Source organism: Scyliorhinus torazame, chromosome 4 (assembly GCF_047496885.1).
Source record: "Scyliorhinus torazame isolate Kashiwa2021f chromosome 4, sScyTor2.1, whole genome shotgun sequence".
Classification (NCBI taxonomy): domain Eukaryota; kingdom Metazoa; phylum Chordata; class Chondrichthyes; order Carcharhiniformes; family Scyliorhinidae; genus Scyliorhinus; species Scyliorhinus torazame.
This window is the reverse complement of record NC_092710.1, coordinates 373,060,331-373,081,932: the sequence shown is the minus strand read 5'-3', so window position 1 is coordinate 373,081,932 and position 21,602 is coordinate 373,060,331. Positions and strand designations below refer to the sequence as shown.

The following is a 21,602-nucleotide window of genomic DNA, read 5'->3' as shown; positions in this document are numbered from 1 at the left end:
ACTGCCTTTGAGCAGACAGCGTGATGTTGTTCTTATTTTTGTTCTCTTTTTCCCCTTCAGTTATTACTCCTCCTAAACTAACGCTCTGGTTACCATCCCCCACCCAACTGGTGACCACGAAATCATTGTCAATTGTAAAAATCCATCTGGTTCCCTCTTGTCCTTTAGGGAAGGAAATCTGCCGTCCTTACGTGACTCCAGACCAAATCTGGCCTACACGCGACGCCAGACCCACAGCAATGCGGTTGACTCTTCACTGCCCCCTCAAGGGCAATTAGGGATGGGCAGTATGGGCTGGCACACCGCCCACTCCCCATGAATAAATAGAAAGACTGGAGGATGAGATGCACTGCGCCTATTCGGCACCTAGTCTGGCTTTTGTTGAATGTCCGTTAGTTACCCACTCCCTCACACAAACTGGAGAGTGAATACCTCCAGACACGTTCTAATCATGCAACCCTCTGCCTCGTCGACACAGTAACCTGAGCAGCAGCTCTGAAAGCCGGCTGGAGTTTGGACACAAAGTGGAGGACACTCTGCCACCTGTACAAGATCTTTAATCAGCTTCATGTCCTTCAGTTCAGACTTGCTCGTGATGGGAGGTTGACATAACTCTTCATCGGCGGGATTGGTCGAATCTTCCTGCCTGCCCAGCCACCCTTCCTCTGCCACAGGCCACTGGAGGGGCGGATTCCCAGCCAGCGATTCCGGCCAGCTTTACCAATCACCCGCTTGTTGTGGTCAATGTTAGACACACGGCCCACAGTGACAACACAGGACTCCAGGACCTGCAGAGAGAGGGGAGAGAATGTGAGGCCCACATGGACAACAATTGATCAAGAGAAACACGGAAAGGACAGCACGGCGACCCAGTGGTTAGCACTGTTGCCTCACGGCGCCAAGGTTCCAGGCTCGATCCTGGCCCCGGGTCACTGTCCGTGTGGAGTTTGCACATTCTCCCCATGACTGCGTGGGTCTCACCCCCACAACCCAAAAGATATGCACGGTAGGTGGATTGGCCACGCTGAATTGGCCCTTAATGTGAAAAAATGAATTGGGTATTCTAAATTTATTAAAAATAGAGAGAAGGGGGAGGGAGGGACGGGCAGAGGGGGCGCCGGGCGAGCCAGGGGGGGGCGCCGGGCGGGCCAGGGGGGTGGGGCGCGCCGGGCGGGCTGGGGGGGGGGGCACCGGGCGGGCGAGGGAGCGCCGGGCGGGCGAGGGAGCGAGCGCGAGGGACATGATGTCAGACACACAGGCACAGACGCTGAAAGTACCTGAACTTGGCGTTTGGATGGCAGTTGAATAATCGCTGTGCCGTTTACCTTCCTCAGCAAAACTCCACAGGTGCCTGAAACCAGAAATGTCTGGTTAGTGATCCCGATAGAAGCTCCGACGAACGGTGCACTTGTACCCCAAATGGTACATCAAGGTCCTGGGGGACCGGGGTTTTAGGGGGCGATGGCGGGGGCGATGGCGATGTTGGGATGGACACGGTGAGCTGACGTACCTGCAGCTCGGATGTACAGAGCTCCTTTCCCAGGTTGCAGCTCCAGGTTATTTACCAGCGTTCCCATGGGAAGTGCTCCCAGTGGATAGGCATCTCCCTCGCTGGCAGAAACTGGGAAGGAGATGGGAAGATAATTAGTTTCGGTCTGGACCAGTTGGATTGGATTGACTGCCCCGTGTACCGAGTGAAAAGTATTCTGCTGGGTACAGACCGTTCCGTACATTGAAAATCAGAAATACACGACGTAAATACAGAGATGTTGGATCAGTGAAGTAAACAACCGTCACAACAAAAACTCTGCCTGATTCCATTAAACTCTCATCCAGCCATTGGCCAAACAATAAAACCCAGACGTGTGCTTCTTGGGGCAATTAGGGAAGGACAGTGAATGCTGGCGGAGCAAGCATCACATAATACGGAATTAAAACCCCAAAGCCGGCTGGGGAGAAGATGTGTCTGTGAATAGCCCGAACACTGGCTCCCAGACCAGGACATCCCAATGGGCTGCAGCCAGTCCAGAAACATGGACAGAGAGTGACGCAGGTCCTGTTGTGGCGGTGATACCCACGGGGAACTCCCAACTCTCACACTCCGCCCACACCGCCCCCCCCCCTGGCCCGGCCAGTCCCTGCCCAACCCACCGCCTGCCAGGATCCGTCTCTCACACACCCACGTCTACCCAGTACATCTGCAACCCGCAGTCACAAACCCAGGCCAAACCTGCCATTCGTCCAATCTGTCCCGAGGTCTTCACAATATCACCGGCCTCCATGTTCTCGGTGGCGATAATCCATCGTTTCCGGCTGCCACCAGCAAGGAGAGCAATATCAGCGGATCTGGCAGGAAACATGACTGTTAAAGCAGACGCCACGCTGGGCAGCATATCCCAGACTGAGCCACGCTGTCCCGGGACAGAATACCCCAGACTGAGCCAGGCTGTCCCGGGACAGAATACCCCAGACTGAGCCAGGCTGTCCCTGGACAGAATAACCCAGACTGAGCCAGGCTGTCCCTGTCCCGGGACAGAATGTCCCAGACTGAGCCAGGCTGTCCCGGGACAGAATTACCCAGACTGAGCCAGGCTGTCCCGGGACAGAATAACCCAGACTGAGCCAGACTGTCCCGGGACAGAATATCCCAGACTGAGCCAGGCTGTCCCTGCCCCGGGACAGAATATCCCAGACTGAGCCAGACTGTCCCTGTCCCCCCTGTCCCGCGACAGAATATCCCAGACTGAGCCAGGCTGTCCCGGGACAGAATATACCAGACTGAGCCAGGCTGTCCCGGGACAGAATACCCCAGACTGAGCCAGGCTGTCCTGGGACAGAATATCCCAGACTGAGCCAGGCTGTCCCGGGACAGAATACCCCAGACTGAGCCAGGCTGTCCCGGGACAGAATATCCCAGACTGAGCCAGGCTGTCCCGGGACAGAATATCCCAGACTGAGCCAGGCTGTCCCGGGACAGAATATCCCAGACTGAGCCAGGCTGTCCCGGGACAGAATACCCCAGACTGAGCCAGGCTGTCCCGGGACAGAATACCCCAGACTGAGCCAGGCTGTCCCTGGACAGAATACCCCAGACTGAGCCAGGCTGTCCCGGGACAGAATACCCCAGACTGAGCCAGGCTGTCCCGGGACAGAATGTCCCAGACTGAGCCAGGCCGTCCCTGTCCCGGGACAGAATAACCCAGACTGAGCCAGACTGTCCCGGGGCAGAATATCCCAGACTGAGCCAGGCCGTCCCTGTCCCGGGACAGAATATCCCAGACTGAGCCAGACTGTCCCGGGACAGAATATCCCAGACTGAGCCAAACTGTCCCTGTCCCGGGACAGAATATCCCAGACTGAGCCTAGCTGTCCCGGGACAGAATATCCCAGACTGAGCCAGGCTGTCCCGGGACAGAATACCCCAGACTGAGCCAGGCTGTCCCGGGACAGAATACCCCAGACTGAGCCAGGCTGTCCCGGGACAGAATACGCCAGACTGAGCCAGACTGTCCCTGTCCCGGGACAGAATATCCCAGACTGAGCCAGGCTGTCCCGGGAGAGAACATCCCAGACTGAGCCAGGCTGTCCCGGGACAGAATACCCCAGACTGAGCCAGGCTGTCCTGGGACAGAATACCCCAGACTGAGCCAAGCTGTCCCGGGACAGAATATCCCAGACTGAGCCAGGCTGTCCCAGGACAGAATATCCCAGACTGAGCCAGGCTGTCCCGGGACAGAATATCCCAGACTGAGCCAGGCTGTCCCGGGACAGAATACCCCAGACTGAGCCAGGCTGTCCTGGGACAGAATATCCCAGACTGAGCCAGGCTGTCCCGGGACAGAATACCCCAGACTGAGCCAAGCTGTCCCGGGACAGAATATCCCAGACTGAGCCAGGCTGTCCCAGGACAGAATATCCCAGACTGAGCCAGGCTGTCCCGGGACAGAATATCCCAGACTGAGCCAGGCTGTCCCGGGACAGAATATCCCAGACTGAGCCAGGCCGTCCCGGGACAGAATACCCCAGACTGAGCCAGGCTGTCCCCGGACAGAATACCCCAGACTGAGCCAGGCTGTCCCGGGACAGAATACCCCAGACTGAGCCAGGCTGTCCCGGGACAGAATACCCCAGACTGAGCCAGGCTGTCCCGGGACAGAATGTCCCAGACTGAGCCAGGCCGTCCCTGTCCCGGGACAGAATAACCCAGACTGTCCCGGGACAGAATATCCCAGACTGAGCCAGGCTGTCCCTGTCCCGGGACAGAATATCCCAGACTGAGCCAGGCTGTCCCGGGACAGAATATCCCAGACTGAACCAGGCTGTCCCGGGACAGAATACCCCAGACTGAGCCAGGCTGTCCCGGGACAGAATACCCCAGACTGAGCCAGGCTGTCCCGGGACAGATTATTCCAGACTGAGCCAGGCTGTCCCGGGACAGAATATCCCAGACTGAGCCAGGCTGTCCCGGGACAGAATGTCCCAGACTGAGCCAGGCCGTCCCTGTCCCGGGACAGAATAAACCAGACTGAGCCAGGCTGTCCTGGGACAGAATATCCCAGACTGAGCCAGGCCGTCCCTGTCCCGGGACAGAATATCCCAGACTGAGCAATACTGTCCCTGTCCCGGGACAGAATATCCCAGACTGAGCCAGACTGCCCCTGTCCCGGGACAAAATATCCCAGACTGAGCCAGACTGTCCCTGACCCGGGACAGAATAACCCAGACTGAGCCAGGCTGTCCCGGGACAGAATATCCCAGACTGAGCCAGGCTGTCCCGGGACAGAATATCCCAGACTGAGCCAGACTGCCCCGGGACAGAATATCCCTGACTGAGCCAGGCTGTCCCGGGACAGAATATCCCAGACTGAGCCAGGCTGTCCCTGTCCCGGGACAGAATATCCCAGACTGAGCCAGACTGTCCCAGGACAGAATATCCCAGACTGAGCAAGGCTGTCCCGGGACAGAATATCCCAGACTGAGCCAGGCCGTCCCTGTCCCGGGACAGAATATCCCAGACTGAGCCAGACTGTCCCGGGACAGAATATCCCAGACTGAGCCAGGCTGTCCCGGGACAGAATATCCCTGACTGAGCCAGACTGTCCCTGTCCCGGGACAGAATATCCCGGACTGAGCCAGACTGTACCTGTCCCAGGACAGAATATCCCAGACTGAGCCAGACTGTCCCGGGACAGAATATCCCAGACTGAGCCAGACTGTCCCTGTCCCGTGGCAGAATATCCCAGACTGAGCCAGGCTGTCCCTGTCCCGGGACAGAATAACCCAGACTGAGCCAGACTGTCCCTGTCCCGGGACAGAATATCCCAGACTGAGCCAGACTGTCCCGGGAAAGAATATCCCAGACTGAGCCAGGCTGTCCCAGGACAGAATAGCCCAGACTGAGCCAGACTGTCCCTGTCCCGGGACAGAATATCCCAGACTGAGCCAGGCTGTCCCTGTCCCGGGACAGAATATCCCAGACTGAGCCAGACTGTCCCTGTCCCGGGGCAGAATATCCCAGACTGAGCCAGACAGTCCCTGACCCGGGACAGAATAACCCAGACTGAGCTAGACTGTCCCTGTCCCGGGACAGAATATCCCAGACTGAGCCAGACTGTCCCTGACCCGGGACAGAATAACCCAGACTGAGCTAGACTGTCCCTGACCCGGGACAGAATAACCCAGACTGAGCTAGACTGTCCCTGTCCCGGGGCAGAATATCCCAGACTGAGCCAGACTGTCCCTGACCCGGGACAGAATATCCCAGACTGATCCAGACTGTCCCTGTCCCGGGACAGAATATCCCAGACTGAGCCAGACTGTCCCGGGACAGAATATCCCAGACTGAGCCAGGCTGTCCCAGGACAGAATATCCCAGACTGAGCCAGGCTGTCCCTGTCCCGGGGCAGAATATCCCAGACTGAGCCAGGCTGTCCCTGTCCCTGGACAGAATATCCCAGACTGAGCCAGACTGTCCCTGACCCGGGACAGAATAACCCAGACTGAGCTAGACTGTCCCTGTCCCGGGGCAGAATATCCCAGACTGAGCCAGACTGTCCCTGACCCGGGACAGAATATCCCAGACTGAGCCAGGCTGCCCCGGGACAGAATATCCCAGACTGAGCCAGACTGTCCCTGTCCCGGGACAGAATAACCCAGACTGGGCCAGGCTGTCCCTGTCCCGGGACAGAATATCCCAGACTGAGCCAGACTGTCCCTGTCCCGGGACAGAATATCCCAGACTGAGCCAGACTGTCCCGGGACAGAATACCCCAGACTGAGCCAGGCCGTCCCTGTCCCGGGACAGAATATCCCAGACTGAGCCAGGCCGTCCCTGTCCCGGGACAGAATATCCCAGACTGAGCCAGGCTGTCCCTGTCCCGGGACAGAATATCCCAGACTGAGCCAGACTGTCCCGGGACAGAATATCCCGGACTGAGCCAGACTGTCCCGGGACAGAATATCCCAGACTGAGCCAGACTGTCCCTGTCCCGGGACAGAATAACCCAGACTGAGCCAGACTGTCCCGGGACAGAATATCCCAGACTGAGCCAGGCTGTCCCGGGACAGAATATCCCAGACTGAGCCAGGCTGTCCCGGGACAGAATATCCCAGACTGAGCCAGGCTGTCCCGGGACAGAATATCCCAGACTGAGCCAGACTGTCCCTGTCCCAGGACAGAATATCCCAGACTGAGCCAGACTGTCCCGGGACAGAATATCCCAGACTGAGCCAGGCTGTCCCGGGACAGAATATCCCTGACTGAGCCAGACTGTCCCTGTCCCGGGACAGAATATCCCAGACTGAGCCAGACTGTACCTGTCCCAGGACAGAATATCCCAGACTGAGCCAGACTGTCCCGGGACAGAATATCCCAGACTGAGCCAGACTGTCCCGGGACAGAATATCCCAGACTGAGCCAGACTGTCCCGGGACAGAATATCCCAGACTGAGCCAGGCTGTCCCTGTCCCGGGACAGAATATCCCAGACTGAGCCAGGCTGTCCCTGTCCCGGGACAGAATACCCCAGACTGAGCCAGGCTGTCCCTGTCCCGGGACAGAATAACCCAGACTGAGCCAGGCTGTCCCGGGACAGAATATCCCAGACTGAGCCAGACTGTCCCGGGACAGAATATCCCAGACTGAGCCAGGCTGTCCCTGTCCCGGGACAGAATATCCAAGACTGAGCCAGACTGTCCCTGTCCCGGGACAGAATATCCCAGACTGAGCCAGACTGTCCCTGTCCCGGGACAGAATATCCCAGACTGAGCCAGACTGTCCCTGTCCCGGGACAGAATATCCCAGACTGAGCCAGACTGTCCCGGGACAGAATATCCCAGACTGAGCCAGACTGTCCCTGACCCGGGACAGAATAACCCAGACTGAGCCAGACTGTCCCGGGACAGAATATCCCAGACTGAGCCAGGCTGTCCCAGGACAGAATATCCCAGACTGAGCCAGGCTGTCCCGGGACAGAATATCCCAGACTGAGCCAGGCTGTCCCTGCCCCGGGACAGAATATCCCAGACTGAGCTAGACTGTCCCTGTCCCGGGACAGAATATCCCAGACTGAGCCAGACTGTCCCTGACCCGGGACAGAATAACCCAGACTGAGCTAGACTGTCCCTGACCCGGGACAGAATAACCCAGACTGAGCTAGACTGTCCCTGTCCCGGGGCAGAATATCCCAGACTGAGCCAGACTGTCCCTGACCCGGGACAGAATATCCCAGACTGGACCAGACTGTCCCTGTCCCGGGACAGAATATCCCAGACTGAGCCAGACTGTCCCGGGACAGAATATCCCAGACTGAGCCAGGCTGTCCCAGGACAGAATACCCCAGACTGAGCCAGGCTGTCCCTGTCCCGGGGCAGAATATCCCAGACTGAGCCAGGCTGTCCCTGTCCCGGGATAGAATATCCCAGACTGAGCCAGACTGTCCCTGACCCGGGACAGAATAACCCAGACTGAGCTAGACTGTCCCTGTCCCGGGGCAGAATATCCCAGACTGAGCCAGACTGTCCCTGACCCGGGACAGAATATCCCAGACTGAGCCAGGCTGCCCCGGGACAGAATATCCCAGACTGAGCCAGACTGTCCCTGTCCCGGGACAGAATAACCAAGACTGGGCCAGGCTGTCCCTGTCCCGGGACAGAATATCCCAGACTGAGCCAGACTGTCCCTGTCCCGGGACAGAATATCCCAGACTGAGCCAGACTGTCCCGGGACAGAATACCCCAGACTGAGCCAGGCCGTCCCTGTCCCGGGACAGAATATCCCAGACTGAGCCAGGCTGTCCCGGGACAGAATATCCCAGACTGAGCCAGGCTGTCCCTGTCCCGGGACAGAATAACCCAGACTGAGCCAGACTGTCCCGGGACAGAATATCCCGGACTGAGCCAGACTGTCCCGGGACAGAATATCCCAGACTGAGCCAGACTGTCCCTGTCCCGGGACAGAATAACCCAGACTGAGCCAGACTGTCCCGGGACAGAATATCCCAGACTGAGCCAGGCTGTCCCTGTCCCGGGACAGAATAACCCAGACTGAGCCAGACTGTCCCGGGACAGAATATCCCGGACTGAGCCAGACTGTCCCGGGACAGAATATCCCAGACTGAGCCAGACTGTCCCTGTCCCGGGACAGAATAACCCAGACTGAGCCAGACTGTCCCGGGACAGAATATCCCAGACTGAGCCAGGCTGTCCCGGGACAGAATATCCCAGACTGAGCCAGGCTGTCCCGGGACAGAATATCCCAGACTGAGCCAGACTGTCCCGGGACAGAATATCCCAGACTGAGCCAGGCTGTCCCGGGACAGAATATCCCAGACTGAGCCAGACTGTCCCTGTCCCGGGACAGAATATCCCAGACTGAGCCAGGCTGTCCCGGGACAGAATATCCCAGACTGAGCCAGACTGTCCCTGTCCCAGGACAGAATATCCCAGACTGAGCCAGACTGTCCCGGGACAGAATATCCCAGACTGAGCCAGGCTGTCCCGGGACAGAATATCCCTGACTGAGCCAGACTGTCCCTGTCCCGGGACAGAATAACCCAGACTGAGCCAGACTGTACCTGTCCCAGGACAGAATATCCCAGACTGAGCCAGACTGTCCCGGGACAGAATATCCCAGACTGAGCCAGACTGTCCCGGGACAGAATAACCCAGACTGAGCCAGACTGTCCCTGTCCCGGGACAGAATATCCCAGACTGAGCCAGACTGTCCCGGGACAGAATATCCCAGACTGAGCCAGGCTGTCCCTGTCCCGGGACAGAATATCCCAGACTGAGCCAGGCTGTCCCTGTCCCGGGACAGAATACCCCAGACTGAGCCAGGCTGTCCCTGTCCCGGGACAGAATAACCCAGACTGAGCCAGGCTGTCCCGGGAATGAATATCCCAGACTGAGCCAGACTGTCCCGGGACAGAATATCCCAGACTGAGCCAGGCTGTCCCTGTCCCGGCGCAAAATATCCCAGACTGAGCCAGACTGTCCCTGTCCCGGGACGGAATATCCAAGACTGAGCCAGACTGTCCCTGTCCCGGGACAGAATATCCCAGACTGAGCCAGACTGTCCCTGTCCCGGGACAGAATATCCCAGACTGAGCCAGACTGTCCCTGTCCCGGGACAGAATATCCCAGACTGAGCCAGACTGTCCCGGGACAGAATATCCCAGACTGAGCCAGACTGTCCCTGACCCGGGACAGAATAACCCAGACTGAGCCAGACTGTCCCGGGACAGAATATCCCAGACTGAGCCAGGCTGTCCCAGGACAGAATATCCCAGACTGAGCCAGGCTGTCCCGGGACAGAATATCCCAGACTGAGCCAGGCTGTCCCTGCCCCGGGACAGAACATCCCAGACTGATCCAGACTGTCCCTGTCCCGGGACAGAATATCCCAGACTGAGCCAGGCTGTCCCGGGACAGAGTATCCCAGACTGAGCCAGGCCGTCCCTGTCCCGGGACAGAATATCCCAGACTGAGCCAGGCTGTCCCTGTCCCGGGACAGAATAACCCAGACTGAGCCAGACTGTCCCGGGAAAGAATATCCCAGACTGAGCCAGGCTGTCCCGGGACAGAATATCCCAGACTGAGCCAGGCTGTCCCTGTCCCGGGACAGAATATCCCAGACTGAGCCAGACTGTCCCTGTCCCGGGACAGAATATCCCAGACTGAGCCAGACTGTCCCGGGACAGAATAACCCAGACTGAGCCAGGCTGTCCCGGGACAGAATATCCCAGACTGAGCCAGGCTGTCCCGGGACAGAATATCCCAGACTGAGCCAGGCTGTCACGGGACAGAATATCCCTGACTGAGCCAGGCCGTCCCTGTCCCGGGACAGAATATCCCAGACTGAGCCAGGCCGTCCCTGTCCCGGGACAGAATAACCCAGACTGAGCCAGGCTGTCCCAGGACAGAATATCCCTGACTGAGCCAGACTGTCCCTGTCCGAGGACAGAATATCCCAGACTGAGCCAGACTGTCCCGGGACAGAATATCCCAGACTGAGCCAGGCTGTCCCGGGACAGAATATCCCTGACTGAACCAGACTGTCCCTGTCCCGGGACAGAATATCCCAGACTGAGCCAGGCTGTCCCGGGACAGAATATCCCAGACTGAGCCAGACTGTCCCTGTCCCAACACAGAATATCCCAGACTGAGCCAGACTGTCCCGGGACAGAATATCCCAGACTGAGCCAGGCTGTCCCGGGACAGAATATCCCTGACTGAACCAGACTGTCCCTGTCCCGGGACAGAATATCCCAGACTGAGCCAGACTGTCCCTGTCCCGGGACAGAATACCCCAGACTGAACCAGACTGTCCCTGTCCCGGGACAGAATATCCCAGACTGTACCTGTCCCAGGACAGAATATCCCAGACTGAGCCAGACTGTCCTGGGACAGAATATCCCAGACTGAGCCAGACTGTCCCGGGACAGAATAACCCAGACTGAGCCAGACTGTCCCGGGACAGAATAACCCAGACTGAGCCAGACTGTCCCTGTCCCGGGACAGAATATCCCAGACTGAGCCAGACTGTCCCGGGACAGAATATCCCAGACTGAGCCAGGCTGTCCCTGTCCCGGGACAGAATATCCCAAACTGAGCCAGGCTGTCCCTGTCCCGGGACAGAATATCCCAGACTGAGCCAGACTGTCCCGGGACAGAATATCCCAGACTGAGCCAGACTGTCCCTGTCCCGGGACAGAATATCCCAGACTGAGCCAGACTGTCCCTGTCCCGGGACAGAATATCCCAGACTGAGCCAGACTGTCCCTGTCCCGGGACAGAATAACCCAGACTGAGCCAGACTGTCCCGGGACAGAATATCCCAGACTGAGCCAGGCTGTCCCTGTCCCGGGACAGAATATCCCAGACTGAGCCAGACTGTCCCGGGACAGAATATCCCAGACTGAGCCAGACTGTCCCGGGACAGAATATCCCAGACTGAGCCAGGCTGTCCCTGTCCCGGGGCAGAATATCCCAGACTGATCCAGACTGTCCCTGTCCCGGGACAGAATAACCCAGACTGAGCCAGACTGTCCCGGGACAGAATATCCCAGACTGAGCCAGACTGTCCCTGTCCCGGGACAGAATATCCCAGACTGAGCCAGGCTGTCCCGGGACAGAATATCCGACTGAGCCAGGCTGTCCCTCTCCCGGGACAGAATATCCCAGACTGAGCCAGGCCGTCCCTGTCCCGGGACAGAATATCCCAGACTGAGCCAGGCTGTCCCTGTCCCGGGACAGAATATCCCAGACTGAGCCAGGCCGTCCCTGTCCCGGGACAGAATATCCCAGACTGAGCCAGGCTGTCCCTGTCCCGGGACAGAATATCCCAGACTGAGCCAGGCTGTCCCTGTCCCAGGACAGAATATCCCAGCTGAGCCAGGGTGTCCCTGTCCCGGGACAGAATATCCCAGACTGAGCCAGGCCGTCCCTGTCCCGGGACAGAATATCCCAGCTGAGCCAGGGTGTCCCTGTCCCGGGACAGAATATCCCAGACTGAGCCAGGCCGTCCCTGTCCCGGGACAGAATATCCCAGACTGAGCCAGGCTGTCCCTGTCCTGGGACAGAATACCCCAGACTGAGCCAGACTGTCCCGGGACAGAATAACCCAGACTGAGCCAGGCTGTCCCGGGACAGAATATCCCAGGCTGAGCCAGACTGTCCCGGGACAGAATATCCCAGACTGAGCCAGGCTGCCCCGGGACAGAATATCCCAGACTGAGCCAGACTGTCCCATAAGACCATAAGACAAAGGAGCAGAATTAGGCCACTCGGCCCATCGCGTCTGTTCCGCCATTCAATCATGGCTGATATTTTCTCATCCCCATTCTCCTGCCTTCTCCCCATAACCCCCGATCCCCTTATTAATCAAGAACCTATCTATCTCGGTCTTAAAGACACTCTGTGATTTGGCCTCCACAGCCTTCTGCGGCAAAGCGTTCCACAGATTCACCACCCTCTGGCTGAAGAAATTCCTCCTCATCTGTGTTTTAAAGGATCGTCCCTTTAGTCTGAGATGGTGTCCTCTGGTTCTAGTTTCTCCGACAAGTGGAAACATCCTCTCCACGTCCACTCTATCCAGGCCTCGCAGTATCCTGTAAGTTTCAATAAGATCCCCCCTTGTCCTTCTAAAGTCCAACGAGTACAGACCCAGAGTCCTCAACCGTTCCTCATACGACAAGCTCTTCATTCCAGGGATCATTCTTGTGAACCTCCTCTGGACCCTTTCCAAGGCCAGTACATCCTTCCTTAGATACGGGGCCCAAAACTGCTCCCAATACTCCAAATGGGATCTGACCAGAGCCGAATACAGCCTCAGAAGTCCATCCCTGGTCTTGTATTCTAGCCCTCTTGACAGGAATGCTAACATTGCATTTGCCTTCTTAACTGCCGACTGAACCTGCACATTAACCTTAAGAGAATCGTGAACAAGGACTCCCAAGTCCCTTTGTGCTTCTGATTTCCGAAGCATTTCTCCATTTAGAAAATAGTCTATGCCTAAATTCCTCCTTCCAAAGTGCTTAACCTCACACTTTTCCACATTGTATTCCATCTGCCACTTCATTGCCCGCTCTCCTAGCCTGTCCAAGTCCTTCTGCAGCCCCCCTGCTTCCTCAATACTATCTGTCCCTCGACAGATCTTTGTATCATCTCCCAACTTAGCAACAGTGCCTTCAGTTCCTTCTTCCAGATCATTAATGTATATTGTGAAAAGTTGTGGTCCCAGCACAGACCCCTGAGGCACACCACTAGTCACCGGCTGCCATCCTGAATAAGACCCCTTTATCCCCACTCTCTGCCTTCTGCCAGTCAGCCAATCCTCTATCCATGCCCGGATCTTACCCTGAACACCATGGGCTCTTACCTTATTTATCAGTCTCCTATGCGGCACCTTGTCAAACATCCCATAAGGTAACATCCCAGACTGTACCAGGCTGTACTGGGACATGTTTGGAATATCTCCCACACATCCTGAAGAGGCATTCCCAGCTCCATTTTTAAATGGCATCACTGGTATTTATTGCCCATCCCTAATTGCCCTTGAACAGAGTGTCTCGCTCAATCATCCCTGTGGGCAATTAAGAGTCAACCGCGTTGTTGTGGTCTGGAGTCACGTGTAGGCCAGACCGGGTAAGGACGGCAGATTTCCTTCCCTCAAGGACATTCGTGAACCAGACGGGATTTTACAACAATCCACAATGGTCACCATTAGGCTTTTAATGACAGATTTCTAAAAGAATTCCATTTCTTCCTGGCTCTCTGGATTACGAATGCAGTGACAATGGCACTGTGCCACCTTCCGCCCACTTTGGAATGAGAGAACGACTGGTTGCTTTCTAACCTGCATGGATCATAGCGAACCTGGACCACCTTCTCCTCAAATGGCTCTCCTTCCTTCCCCACCTCGTAGCGTAGGCGCTGGAAGTCGATCATGCGATATCTCTGCTTGTGACCCCCTCCAATCCCGTGAACTTTAATTTTCCCTGCAGTTAACATAAAGACAAAGTGGGAATAAATCCACATGGGAATACGGTCTGCTATTGGAGAACAGCTTGGGCTTTGCTGCACCCCGACCACCCTGATCACAAACTGACCCACAACCCACCCAAAACTAAACACCGACAAAACACCCGGCAAAATCAAGGGCGCCTACCATTCCTTCCCCCGACCGCACTTTGGGAAATCGGACCATAAGACGGTGCTCCTTCTCCCGGCATACAAGCAGAAACTCAAGCGGGAGAATCCAGCTAAGAAGGTTGTGCAGTGCTGGTCCAAGGAGACAGAAGAGCTCCTACGTGACTGCTTGGAATCAGTGGACTGGTCCATATTCAAGAACTCAGCGACCAACTTAAATGAGTATGCCACCACCGTCACAGACTTCATCAGCAAACGTGTGGACAACTGCGTGCCAAAGAAAGCAGTACGTGCGTTCCCCAACCGGAAACCATGGCTCAATCGCGAGATTGACTCCCGACTGAAGGACAGATCTGAGGCGTTCAAGGCAGACGACCCTGACCTATACAAGAAATCCAGGTACGACCTACGCAAAGCCACCCGGAATGCCGAGAGAGAATATCAAACCAAGCTAGAGTCACAGACAGACTCTCGGCGGTTGTGGCAAGGACTAAACAACATAACGGGCTACAAAGCGAAGCCGAACAGTATCTCTGGCAGCAGCGCACCCCTCCCCGATGAACTCAATGCATTCTTGCTCGGTTCGAGCAGCTAACCAACAATCCGCTGTCGAGTGCCTCAGCAGCCCATAATTCACCCATACCCACCATCACAGCTTCCAAAGTCAGATCAGCCTTCCTGAAAGTGAACCCTCGGAAGGCGACGGGCCCAGACGGGATCCATGATCGTGCGCTCAGAGCCTGCGCGGACCAGCTGGCAGAGGTATTCGCAGACATCTTTAACCTGTCCCTACTCCACTCCAAGGTCCCCACCTGCTTCAAGACCACCATCATACCGGTACCAAAGAAGAACCAGGCAACGTGCCTCAATGACTACCAACCAGTGGCCCTGACTTCAGTCGTAATGAATTGCTTCGAGAGGTTGATCATGAAGCGCATCACCTCCATACTCCCAGAATGCCTTGATCCACTGCAATTCGCATACCGTCGCAACTGGTCCACAGCAGACACCATTTCCCTGGCCCTCCACTCATCCCTAGAGCATCTCGAAAACAAGGACTCCTACATTAGACTCCTATTTATTGACTACAGCTCCGCATTCAACACCATAATCCCAGCCAAGCTCATATCAAAGCTCCAAAACCTAGGACTTGGCTCCTCACTCTGCAACTGGATCCTCAACTTTCTAACCCACAGACCCCAATCAGTAAGAATGAACAACAACACCTCCTCCACAATAGTCCTCAACACCGGCGCCCCGCAAGGCTGCGTACTTAGCCCCCTACTCTACTCCCTGTACACACACGACTGCGTGGCAAAACTTGGTTCCAACTCCATCTACAAGTTTGCTGACGATACGACCATAGTGGGCCATATCTCGAATAACGACGAGTCCGAATACAGGAGGGAGATAGAGAATCTAGTGGAGTGGTGTAGCGACAACAATCTCTCCCTCAATGCCAGCAAAACTAAAGAGCTGGTCATTGACTTCAGGAAGCAAAGTACTGTCCACACCCCTGTCAGCATCAACGGGGCCGAGTTGGAGATGGTTAGCAGTTTCAAATTCCTCGGGGTGCACATCTCAAAAAATCTGTCCTGGTCCACCCACGTCGACGCTACCACCAAGAAAGCACAACAGCGCCTATACTTACTCAGGAAACTAAGGAAATTCGGCATGTCCACATTAACCCTTACCAACTTTTACAGATGCCCCATAGAAAGCATCCTATCGGGCTGCATCACAGCCTGGTATGGCAACTGCTCGGCCCAGGACCGCAAGAAACTTCAGAGAGTCGTGAACACCGCCCAGTCCATCACACAAACCTGCCTCCCATCCATACCTCCCGCTGCCTGGGGAAAGCGGGCAGTATAATCAAAGACCCCTCCCACCCGGCTTACTCGCTCTTCCAACTTCTTCCATCGGGCAGGAGATACAGAAGTCTGAGAACACGCACGAACAGACTCAAAAACAGCTTCTTCCCCACTGTCACCAGACTCCTAAATGACCCTCTTATGGACTAACCTCATTATCACTACACCCTGTATGCTTCATCCGATGCCAGTGTTTATGTAGTTACATTGTATACATTGTGTTGCCCTATTATGTATTTTCTTTTATTCCCTTTTCTTCTCATGTACTTAATGATCTGTTGAGCTACTCACAGGAAAATGCTTTTCACTGTACCTCGGCACACGTGACAATAAGCAAATCCAATGAAGTCTAGGACAACCCTCTTCCCCAACCTCATCCCATCTGACAGTGCGGCACTCCCTCAGTACTGACCCTCTGACAGTGCGGCACTCCCTCAGTACTCACCCTCTGACAGTGCCGCACTCCCTCAGTACTGACCCTCTGACAGTGCGGCACTCCCTCAGTACTGACCCTCTGACAGTGCGGCACTCCCTCAGTACTGACCCTCTGACAGTGCAGCACTCCCTCAGTACTGACCCTCTGACAGTGCAGCTCTTCCTCAGTCCTGACCCTCTGACAGTGCAGCACTCCCTCAGTCCTGTCCCTCTGACAGTGCAGCACTCCCACAGTACTGTCCCTCTGACAGTGCAGCACTCCCTCAGTAATGTCGCTCTGACAGTGCAGCACTCCCTCAGTACTGACCCTCTGACAGTGCGGCACTCCCTCAGTACTGACCCTCTGACAGTGCAGCACTCCCTCAGTACTGACCCTCTGACAGTACGGCACTCCCTCAGCACTGACCCTCTGACAGTGCGGCACTCCCTCAGCACTGACCCTCTGACAGTGCGGCACTCCCTCAGCACTGACCCTCTGACAGTGCAGCTCTCCCTCAGTACTGACCGTCTGACAGTGCAGCACTCCCTCAGTACAGTCCCTCTGACAGTGCAGCACTTCCTCAGTACTGACCCTCTGACAGTGCGGCACTCCCTCAGTACTGACTCTCTGACAGTGCGGCACTCCCTCAGTACTGACCCTCTGACAGTGCGGCGCTCCCTCAGTACTGACCCTCTGACAGTGCGGCGCTCCCTCAGTACTGACCCTCTGACAGTGCGGCGCTCCCTCAGTACTGACCCTCTGACAGTGCGGCACTCCCTCAGTACTGATCCTCTGACACTGCGGCACTCCCTCAGTACTGACCCTCTGACAGTGCGGCACTCCCTCAGTACTGACCCTCTGACAGTACGGCACTCCCTCAGCACTGACCCTCTGACAGTGCGGCACTCCCTCAGTACTGACCCTCTGACAGTGCGGCACTCCCTCAGTACTGACCCTCTGACAGTGCAGCTCTCCCTCAGTACTGACCGTCTGACAGTGCGGCACTCCCTCAGTACTGACCCTCTGACAGTGCGGCACTCCCTCAGTACTGTCCCTCTGACAGTGCGGCACTTCCTCAGTACTGACCCTCTGACAGAGCGGCACTCCCTCAGTACTGACCCTCTGACCGTGCGGCACTCCCTCAGTACTGACCCTCTGACAGTGCGGCACTCCCTCAGTACTGACCCTCTGACAGTGCAGCACTCCCTCAGTACTGACCCTCTGACAGTGCAGCACTCCCTCAGTACTGACCCTCTGACAGTGCGGCACTCCCTCAGTACTGACCCTCTGACAGTGCGGCACTCCCTCAGTACTGACGCTCTGACAGTGCAGCACTCCCTCAATACTGAGGGCAGAGCGGGCGGGGGCGGGCAGAGCGGGCGGGGGCGGGCAGAGCGGGTGGGGGCGGGCAGAGCGGGCGGGGGCGGGCAGAGCGGGCGGGGGCGGGCAGAGCGGGCGGGGGCGGGCAGAGCGGGCGGGGGCGGGCAGAGCGGGCGGGGGCGGGCAGAGCGGGCGGGGGCGGGCAGAGCGGGCGGGGGCGGGCAGAGCGGGCAGAGCGGGCGGGGGCAGGCAGAGCGGGGGCGGGCAGAGGCGGGCAGAGCGGGCGGGGGCGGGCAGAGCGGGCGGGGCGGGCAGGAGCTGGCGGGGCGGGCAGGGGCGGGCGGGGGCGGGCAGAGCGGGCTGGAGCGGGCTACTCTAGTTCATACGCAACCTGTCCTTGTTCTTTCACTGAGTAGATGTGGATTTGTTTATTGTCACGTATACCAGGGTTCAGTGTAACCTACTGTTCTGAGTACAGTCCAGACAGATCGCTCCATACACGAAACAAAGATACATAATAGGGCAAACATAAATACACTATTTTGTACAAGTGAGCCAGTTGTGTCGTGATTCCTGGGCCCCGGTGCTGTTGGTTGACTGGAGTGTCTAACATACCCGTGTGGTCCCGGCCTCCGGTCTTCCGCACACCAATAGGCCGCACTGTGTACTTGCTTCTGTCCAACCAGTTGCGTTTGTTGTTGTTCAGGTTGATGGAGGTGTGGATCCCACACCAGGACTGCCGGCCAGGATTCAGGGAGGTGAAGGTGACTTCCGGAATTGTTGGTGAGGATAGGAGACCGGGAAGAATGCTGCCTCTCACGGGCACAGAGAGCAGCCAACAGGAGAAATTCTGACCTTTGGGCATGGCAGATATATGGAGGGCAGCAAAGCCACGGGCGAGGGTGGCAGCTGCCATTGCAGGGCAGATGGCAGGATGGGTGGCAAGGTGCAGAGGAGCGAAGTGCAGAGGGGGAGTACAATTCGGTCTCCAAGGTCCTTGAACAAAAGAGTGAAGAGTAATCATCAGAACAGATATGCCTGTGACACACAGCCGGGTCGAACCAGCCATTCAGCCCCTTCCCTGGCCCCTCCACCTGCACTCATACCGACCCCTCCCTCACCTGTGTCCATAAACTCTCCCCACCCATCCATGAGACTTCTCCCCTTCCTCCCTCACTCCCTTCCTTCCTCCCTCCACCCCCCTCCTCTCCATACCCCCCTCCTCTCCACCCCCCCTCCTCTCCACCCCCGCCCCCCCTCCTCTCCATACCCCCCTCCTCTCCATCCCCCCCCTCCTCTCCATCTCCCCCCCCTCCTCTCCACCCCCCCCTCTCCACCCCCCCTCCTCTCCATCCCCCCCCTCCTCTCCATCTCCCCCCCCTCCATCCCCCCCCTCCTCTCCACCCCCCCCTCCTCTCCACCCCCCCCTCTCCACCCCCCTCTCCCCTCCATCTCCACCCCCCCTCTCCCCTCCATCTCCACCCCCCCACTCCCCTCCATCCCCCCCTCCTCTCCACCCCCCCCTCTCCTCTCCACCCCCCCCTCCTCTCCACCCCCCTCCCCTCTCCACCCCCCCTCCTCTCCACACCCCCTCCTCTCCACACCCCCTCTCCACCCCCCCCTCCTCTCCACCCCCCCACCCCCCCTCTCCACCCCCCCTCTCCACCCCCCCCACTCCCCCCCCTCTCCACCCCCCCCACTCCCCTCCATCTCCCCCCCTCCCCTCCATCTCCACCCCCCCCACTCCCCTCCATCTCCCCCCCTCTCCCCTCCATCTCCCCCCCTCCCCTCCCCCCCCACTCCCCTCCATCTCCCCCACTCCCCTCCATCTCACCCCCCCCCTCCTCGCCGCCCCCCCCTCCTCGCCGCCCCCCCCTCCTCGCCGCCCCCCCCTCCTCGCCGCCCCCCCCTCCTCCTCGCCACCCTCCCCCTCCACCCCCCCCCCTCCTCGCCACCCCCCCCTCCACCCCCCCCTCCACCCCCCCCTCCTCGCCACCCCCCCCCTCCTCGCCACCCCCCCCTCGCCACCCCCCCCTCGCCACCCCCCCCCTCCTCGCCGCCACCCCCCCTCCTCGCCACCCCCCCCCCCTCCTCGCCCCCCCCCCCTCCACCCCCCCCCTCTCCTCGCCACCCCCCCCCTCCTCGCCACCCCCCCTCGCCACCACCCCCCCCCCTCCTCGCCACCCCCCCCTCCACCCCCCCTCCTCGACACCCCCCCCCCTCCACCCCCCCCCTCCTCGCCACCCCCCCCTCCTCGCCACCCCCCCCCTCCTCCTCGCCACCCCCCCCTCCACCCCCCCCACCCCCCCCTCCTCGCCACACCCCCCACCCCCCCCTCCTCGCCACACCCCCCACCCCCCCCTCCTCGCCACCCCCCCCCACCCCCCCCTCCTCGCCACCCCCCCCCACCCCCCCCTCCTCGCCACCCCCCCCACCCCCTTCCTCGCCACCCCCCCCACCCCCCTCCTCGCCACCCCCCCCCACCCCCCCCCTCCTCGCCACCCCCCCCTCCACCCCCCTCTCCTCGCCACCCCCCCCCTCCACCCCCCCCACCCCCCCCTCCTCGCCACCCCCCCTCCACCCCCCCCCCTCCTCGCCACCCCCCCCTGCTCCACCCCCCCCTCCTCCTCCACCCCACCCCTCCTCCGCCCCCCCCTCCTCCGCCACCCCCCCCTCCTCGCCACCCCCCCTCCTCCTCCACCCCCCCCTCCTCCTCCACCCCCCCTCCTCGCCGCCGCCCCCCCTCCTCGCCGCCGCCCCCCCTCCTCGCCGCCGCCCCCCCTCCTCGCCGCCGCCCCCCCTCCTCGCCGCCGCCCCCCCTCCTCGCCGCCGCCCCCCCTCCTCGCCGCCGCCCCCCCTCCTCGCCGCCGCCCCCCCTCCTCGCCGCCGCCCCCCCTCCTCGCCGCCGCCCCCCCTCCTCGCCGCCGCCCCCCCTCCTCGCCGCCGCCCCCCCTCCTCGCCGCCGCCCCCCCTCCTCGCCGCCGCCCCCCCTCCTCGCCGCCCCCCCCCCTCCTCGCCGCCCCCCATCCCCCCCCCTCCTCTCCCCCATCACCCCCCCCTCCTCTCCCCCATCACCCCCCCCTCCTCTCCCCCATCACCCCCCCTCCTCTCCCCCATCACCCCCCCTCCTCTCCCCCATCACCCCCCCCTCCTCTCCCCCATCACCCCCCCCTCCTCTCCCCCATCACCCCCCCCCTCCTCTCCCCCATCACCCCCCCCCTCCTCTCCCCCATCACCCCCCCCTCCTCTCCCCCATCACCCCCCCCCTCCTCTCCCCCATCACCCCCCCCCTCCTCTCCCCCATCACCCCCCCCCTCCTCTCCCCCCCTCCTCTCCCCCATCACCCCCCCCCTCCTCTCCCCCCCTCCTCTCCCCCATCACCCCCCCCCTCCTCTCCCCCATCACACCCCCCCTCCTCTCCCCCATCACCCCCCCCCCTCCTCTCCCCCATCACCCCCCCCTCCTCTCCCCCATCACCCCCCCCCTCCTCTCCCCCATCACCCCCCCCCTCCTCTCCCCCATCACCCCCCCCCTCCTCTCCCCCATCACCCCCCCCCTCCTCTCCCCCATCACCCCCCCCCTCCTCTCCCCCATCACCCCCCCCCTCCTCTCCCCCATCACCCCCCCCCTCCTCTCCCCCATCACCCCCCCCCCTCCTCTCCCTCACACTCTGGTCTCGCTCGCTCCAGACACCGGTCAGCCTCTGTCGCCGATTGATGGCCTCACTTCCGCCCGAAAAAGCAGCTTGATGGCCTCACTTCCGCCCCAAACAGCAGGTTGCTGGCAGCACTTCCGCCGGAAACTGCAGGTTGATGGCCGCAATTCCGCCGGAAACTGAAGTTGAGGCCG

The 21,602-nt window shown here is 59.5% G+C and overlaps 1 protein-coding gene across 2 annotated transcripts; it reads right to left on the bottom strand.

Moving 5' to 3' along the window:
* Positions 1–540: 540 nt before the first annotated feature.
* LOC140411247 (large ribosomal subunit protein uL2m-like) lies at positions 541–21,550 on the bottom strand. Of its 2 annotated transcripts, none has more exons than XM_072500369.1 (7): positions 21,421–21,550; positions 18,369–18,749; positions 13,855–13,996; positions 2,231–2,346; positions 1,511–1,621; positions 1,278–1,351; positions 541–788 (listed from the first exon to the last, which is right to left on the bottom strand). In XM_072500369.1, the coding sequence occupies exons 2-7, from the start codon at positions 18,667–18,669 to the stop codon at positions 576–578; spliced, it is 957 nt and encodes a 318-aa protein (XP_072356470.1). In that variant the 5' UTR covers positions 18,670–18,749; positions 21,421–21,550; the 3' UTR covers positions 541–575. The 2 variants fall into 2 exon arrangements, with proteins under 2 accessions (XP_072356470.1, XP_072356471.1); XM_072500370.1 differs by having other exon boundaries at positions 2,231–2,313.
* Positions 21,551–21,602: the final 52 nt, after the last annotated feature.

Excerpts from the sequence above, each read along its gene's own strand:
- LOC140411247 (XM_072500369.1), bottom strand. The coding sequence starts at position 18,669 with ATGGCAGCTGCCACCCTCGCCCGTGGCTTTGCTGCCCTCCATATATCT. Across the intron at positions 2,347-13,854 it reads GTTCGCTATGATCCATGCAG|ATCCGCTGATATTGCTCTCC; the intron begins GTTAGAAAGCAA and ends GTTTCCTGCCAG. Across the intron at positions 1,352-1,510 it reads TCTGTACATCCGAGCTGCAG|GCACCTGTGGAGTTTTGCTG; the intron begins GTACGTCAGCTC and ends TTCTGGTTTCAG.